This window comes from Cucurbita moschata, unplaced genomic scaffold, assembly GCF_002738365.1.
Source record: "Cucurbita moschata cultivar Rifu unplaced genomic scaffold, Cmos_1.0 Cmo_Scf00002, whole genome shotgun sequence".
NCBI lineage: Eukaryota > Viridiplantae > Streptophyta > Magnoliopsida > Cucurbitales > Cucurbitaceae > Cucurbita > Cucurbita moschata.
Window position 1 is genome coordinate 1,676,424 of NW_019268518.1, and position 6,000 is coordinate 1,682,423.

Genomic DNA, 6,000 nt, shown 5'->3' on the forward strand with positions numbered 1-6,000 from the left:
CCGCTCGATAGTAATCACTCATGTGCATCATGGTGTTCTTTGGCTTGTTAGTCGTCTCTTCCATGACGTTATCTACACTATACGGCGCAATGAGTCTCGACGAGGTGGTTGTTGGCGTCGTGCTCGTCATGAGGTAACTCGATAGTTTTTTCTAGTTCTCCCTCGTTTTTCCTCTGTATCATGTTATTTTTCCTTTGCATGTGGATTCTGTGAGGTGCAGTTGAAAGTCATCGGCGTATTCTTGACATCATTCTTGACATAAGGGGAAAATGTTTAGAGTGAGAGTGCGAGAATTCTGACCATTTTTTTCAGCGACCTTTTTTTTAATCCTTGCCGTATCAATTTACCAAACACCTGCCTCTTAATGGTTAAAGGTAAGACTTACCGAACACTAATTTACTTTGTACTATAAGTAGTTTATTTCAGGAGCTTAAATTTTTTACCAAATAGTTATTAAAAAAAAAATTAAAATTAAAATTTTTTTGTGCTGGTTCCTTTATTGAATAATTCTTATTAAGCATTTGACAACCTTAAATTTTAATATATATTTATTTCGATAAAAATAAGATGAGAGCGGGTCAAAGCCTACTAATTTAATTTATTTACTTGACATATTAATATTTAATAATTTCGGACTCTTTGGAATTCCAAATAATATATGATTGGATCATAACCTTTAAAAGAATTATGTGAATTTAGCTAATAATTTTAATTTTATTTGCTGTCCCTATCTCTCTCTTTTTTTAATACCTTAACTTGTTCTAAACACTTTAATTTAATTATGTAAATTAATTCTTTTTTTTTCTCTCCAACGTATTCAAATAATTTGACCAAATCAATTCGAGTATTTATACGATTTGATAATTCGACCAATTCAAATTGAGTTTCCGTTATGGATTGACATTTTTTTGTCAGGTCAACCAGACAAACTCGAAAATATGGATAAAAAAAAGAACCATCCATTTATAAATGTAACATGCATTGTGAATAAATATAATTTTTTGATAACCCAACTCAGGTTACTCGGGTCACTAATCCAACTACGGGATGGTTTAAAAGATTTCTCAAACACGACTCACTAATCCAACTACGGGATGGTTTAAAAGATTTCTCAAACACAACCCACTAATCCAACTTCGGGATGGTTTAAAAGATTTCTCAAACACGACCTAACTCACTCAGCTATTTACAATTAATTGACCAAGTCTCCGAACACATCCTCTTCAAACTTTCCCTTGGAATTTTGCAAGCAACCATTTTAAAATTTGTTTTAGAAATGTTTCTATTTCTTATTTTTGTCTCATTCTTTTTTCCTCTTTTCCATATATATATATATGTTTTATAATTCCCTTTTTTTTCTTTTAAAATTTAAATTTAAACTATTGTTTATATTTGTTTTAAAATATTTATTGTGCATGTCTTTATATAAAAAATGGAATGGTCAATAATAAGAAACAAACAAAAAAGAAAAAAACAAGTTTTGAATATTCCAAAAATTACAACTTTTTAAAAACAAGAAACAAGTTACAACTACCAAATAATTATAAGAAAAGAATAGAGGAAAATAATTTTTGAAATAAAAAATTAATTAGAAGAGACCCCACAATATACATGATCCAATAATTATATATATAATTATCAAATAATTATTTTACCCAAAACTCATCCAATTTTTTTTATAAAAAGCTTTTAATCTCAAAGAACAAGTCTTTATTCAAACCCCCCATAGGTTTTGCCAATAATAACCTCTATATAAACTCCCTCTTTCCCCCAAATGGATATCATTGCAACCCCATCAGCTCAAGGCATGAGGAGGCTATGGAGAAGAAGAGGATACCAAAAGCTAGGAAGTGATACTCGCCCTACAAGATCAAGGAGCTTCAGGCTTCGGCGACTATGGCATATGAGACGACAAGCTTCAAAGGTGCAGCTGAAAATAGCGTCGCCTTTGAAACTTTTGGCGAAGTTTCACGACACGTATGTCGAGATGATGATGAAGGTAGCGAATAGTGTGGGGAATATATATGCCATTGGAGCTTTTGGCAATGGGAAGAGGATACCAAAACCTCGTAATCAAGTTTCTCTTGCTACTTGTGATGGTGAACATGTTGATGCCAAGTTCGTCTTGGAAATCTATAACAAACTTGCTCCTTCTAAGAACTTGGCTAATGGTTTTTGAAATCGATGTGATTCAAACTTATGATGTATTATTTTTTATTGTCTTTCTAACATCGAATCGAGTTTAAAAAATTAAAGCTTGTTGACTAGAACGCAGAGTAAACCTTTTGCCCTCATCAACCTAGTTTGAGCAAAATGGTATCCATTCAACCACCATCTCATAGCTAAATACCATGCAAAAGAGGAGATGCATAAGTTACAACATAATTAACATTGCTAAATATGTAGAGTTGATAAGCTAGTTTTCAGTCATGTACATTTTTAAACACCTCTAGAACATTAGAGAAGTAAAACATACCTATTTATGGGTTGTTTCCCATTGGAAAGTTTTCTGTATTGTCACCGAGAAAGCTGTCTGGACCGCTTCTATTTTCAAGAACAGTGTTCTTTAGCCACTCGCTGTATTTATCTACGTCGCTCAGATTTAAGTCGCTGTCAAAGTCGTGTGGATCGTCTTCTAAAAAATTTAAGAGATAATCATATTCGGCTGATTGTTGTTGGCTTCCTTCATTTCCAAAATTTGCAGCAATATTGTCCAAGTTGGTTGAATAAGGAAAAGCCATGTTGTTTGACATCAACTGAATCCCTTCTGATGTGCCATTACATTCCATTGCTTCTTGGTTTCCAATCTTGAAAGCAGTCAAATCTTGCTGTACTACATCAAGAGGATTATCTGAGAACTGAGTTCCATCAAATACACAAGAAGAAGTTACCTCTGGAGTTGTTTGATTGATGATATATGGAACTGAATAGTAGTTTGAATCAACATGCCGAAAATTTTGGTCAAGCATTATGAGACCATGGTTTGCAAAGTTGGCGCTAACAGGCAGTGTAGGATTAGGCACAGGTCTAGGAGCAATAAGTCGGAATCTTTCCCCTCCTATAAAAGAGGTTGAACCTCCCTTTGTAGAGCTGTTTGCCTCATCGTGAGGCTGCTTTGGCACCAACGGAGGAGGAAGTTGAGTCCTGACTGAGAAATTGAATTTGGATGTTTCCCTCCTTGGAGCTAATTTATTTTCTCTCCCCTTTTTCATGGACTCTACTTGTGCTTTGTATTTCTGATAGGATAATGCATTGTTAGAACAAATCTAATACGAAAATTCTATTTTATGCGAAGAAGAAGAATGAAACATACCTGCAGGTGGTTCGCTACCTGGCGTAGGGTCAAGCATGGTTCATTCATCAATTTCAGTATAAGTTTTGGACGACCTTCAAAACAAGAAGAAAACATCAGTATTAGATTTGTTCAAATACTAAAAAAATAAAAATAATGCTGGAGAGAGAGGTGAAATTACATTTATCACCAAGCTTGTTGAGGGCGTCGGAGAATTTGCGACGTCGTTCCACATTCCAAACGACACGTGATTTGTTATCACTAGAAATATAATATTCCTTCATTCTTCTATTATCCTCATCAATTCTTGTATCTCCAAAATTGGTAGGCGTTGAGTAATATGTAACTCTATTCTCCTTACTTGTTCCTTCTATGTCATCCGTTAATCTCTTTCCTTCGAAGTATGAAGCATTAGTTGGCTGATTCTGCACTTCTTCGTTATAGCTCATAAGTTGATAGTTAATACTACAATTATTATTAATACTAACTTCATCGGTGGACTGAGATAAAACAATAGTATCGTCGTTTTGGATACCGACAGATTCTTTTCCAGATTTGGCTTTTTCTACGCAATTTGCTTCATGGGTTAGCTTGGATATGTTTCTGTTTCTTCGATACACGTGTTGCCATACATATTTGAGATCATCCTTGGAAATAGGTTTCTGAAGAAAATAACACGCTCCTTCTGCCAATGCTCTCGTGGCCACATCCAAGTTCATCACTGATGACATAACTGCCAAACAACAAAGTAGCTTAAGAATAATGAAGACATTTAATTGAATGAGATAGTAAAGCAAAATTGAGCTTACAAATGACAACAATATTCATCTCAAGGAGCACATGCAAGAACGAAAAGCTGTCCATATCCGGCATGCTAACGTTAGCCATGACAAGGTCGAACTGGTCACCTCTTTCTTTAATCATTGACAGAGCAATAGATCCTAGTCCAGTGGCCGTAACTAAAGATAAAAAAAAATCATGTCATACACAAAAAGGTTCATAGAAAAGGAAAAACAAAAACTTAAAGTTGAAGGATACACCGATAACTAGTTCCACAAATGAAGAACCGAAAAACCAATTATACATTGAGAGATCAGACACACACAGAATTGATCTTGTAGAAACTTAAATAAGGAAGACATTCATATCTTATACTTTTATGGTCTGAAATTACCAGAAAAAGAAGAAATTGAACATCTCACCAAATATCTTTATATGGAAATGTAGTATTAAATAAAAACAATCCCTCATGAACTTTCCTTCAACAAACCATGCGCTAAGATAAAAACGTTTATGAATCAAAAACTAATAAAATAATTAAGAAATCAAGTTAACATTTCCGTGTTTGAGAAGTTGTAGATCGATCTATAACAATTTTAAAAACTCAAACCCCATTATTAATCTGTCACTAAAATGGATTGAGTTTCTTTCAAGATTACACTTAACGTAGCTTTAGATTATTACTGACAAAATTAAAATTAGGAGGGTGATTAAAATTAGGATGGTGAAAGAGATTTTGTGATGCCATGTACCATTGTAAGACTGCTCTCTAAGCAAGGAACTCAAGTGCTTGAGAGACAAGGTTTCATGATCCACCACCAAGATATGAAGATTTTTGGCAAAGCTAGGAAGAGAATCAGGGACCCAATGACCCATTTCCTGACTCATTTCCTGCATTTTCCAGAGAGTCTGAAAGAAGGGAGATTAAATTCCGAGAGAGTCTCAAAAGAGGGAGATTGAGAGAAAGCGAAGAGAGATGAACAACCCCAAAAGCCCAAAAGGAGAAGAGACAGCTAAATTCTCAACATGCAAGAGACATAGATGAAGAAGCTGAAGAAGATGAAGAGGATGAAGAAGAGAGAGAGAGTCAATGACGGTGCTGTTAACAAGGCTTCGAAGGCAAAAGCAAGAGAAGAAGCTGGCAAATGATGAATGGATGAGAGTAGCCCACAGCTAAAGAATCTTAGTTGGAATTGAAATTTATATACATAATTTTACAAAATTGAGTGTTTTAAAAAAAAACAAGAGGGAATGAAAAAACAAGAAAGAAATGGAAAGGCATTAAAAGAAAAGTAAGATTTTACCTTTGATAGCTTCCAAAAGGGATTGAAACGGGGAGGAGGCAAAAAGATGGGTTTGAATGTGCAACACCTTGCACTATCTGAGCAAAAACATGGAGGGGGACATTCATCAAACACGTAGAGGGCAGTGACAAAAACAAACTTGGGTGAGTTTGAGAGGATATATGGTGGGTATCCTAATCTGACAGTGACAGTGAGGTGACAGTGAAGCAGCATATATTATGCTGACTTTTTGTGATACTTTTTGAGATGATCGCCATAACTGTGAGGACAAGAGGACAAAGGACAAAGGGGCAAAGGAAGGGGGAGAGTACCCTATGCTCCGGTCCTCGTTTTCATCTCCTTTCTTTTTCTAATCTTCCCATTTTCGGTTTCTTTTTTAACCACGGTTACATGCAGGGATGAACTACTCTACACTGCATCTACACTGCATCTTTGACTTTCCCTCCATCTCTTTTCCTCAATCTCGCTTTTCCTTACATCTGGCCCTATTCCCCAATCTCTCTCCATTTCTCTCTCATCCCACCTATTCAAATATTGAACTAATTTTGTATAAAGAAATTAGTTGAGATTTGAACGTAACCTTTTATGTCCTTATAATATTCCACGCAAACTTTGTATTTTGTT

The 6,000-nt window shown here is 35.1% G+C and overlaps 2 protein-coding genes across 3 annotated transcripts; one reads left to right on the plus strand and one right to left on the minus strand.

Moving 5' to 3' along the window:
• Window positions 1-1,774: 1,774 nt before the first annotated feature.
• On the plus strand, window positions 1,775-2,179 carry LOC111460357. The gene has a single exon (XM_023103599.1). The coding sequence runs from the start codon at window positions 1,775-1,777 to the stop codon at window positions 2,177-2,179; it is 405 nt and encodes a 134-aa protein (XP_022959367.1).
• A 193-nt stretch (window positions 2,180-2,372) lies between these two features.
• LOC111456349 (two-component response regulator ORR26-like) lies at window positions 2,373-5,502 on the minus strand. Of its 2 annotated transcripts, none has more exons than XM_023098186.1 (5): window positions 5,377-5,502; window positions 4,102-4,251; window positions 3,474-4,025; window positions 3,314-3,387; window positions 2,373-3,236 (listed from the first exon to the last, which is right to left on the minus strand). In XM_023098186.1, the coding sequence occupies exons 2-5, from the start codon at window positions 4,214-4,216 to the stop codon at window positions 2,481-2,483; spliced, it is 1,497 nt and encodes a 498-aa protein (XP_022953954.1). In that variant the 5' UTR covers window positions 4,217-4,251; window positions 5,377-5,502; the 3' UTR covers window positions 2,373-2,480. The 2 variants fall into 2 exon arrangements, with proteins under 2 accessions (XP_022953954.1, XP_022953944.1); XM_023098176.1 differs by lacking the exon at window positions 5,377-5,502 and adding an exon at window positions 4,825-5,289.
• Between the last annotated feature and the right edge of the window lie 498 nt (window positions 5,503-6,000).

Excerpts from the sequence above, each read along its gene's own strand:
- LOC111456349 (XM_023098176.1), bottom strand. The coding sequence starts at position 4,969 with ATGCAGGAAATGAGTCAGGAAATGGGTCATTGGGTCCCTGATTCTCTT. Across the intron at positions 4,252-4,824 it reads TAGAGAGCAGTCTTACAATG|TTACGGCCACTGGACTAGGA; the intron begins GTACATGGCATC and ends TTTTATCTTTAG. Across the intron at positions 4,026-4,101 it reads GATGAATATTGTTGTCATTT|TTATGTCATCAGTGATGAAC; the intron begins GTAAGCTCAATT and ends GTTGTTTGGCAG.
- LOC111460357 (XM_023103599.1), top strand. The coding sequence starts at position 1,775 with ATGGATATCATTGCAACCCCATCAGCTCAAGGCATGAGGAGGCTATGG.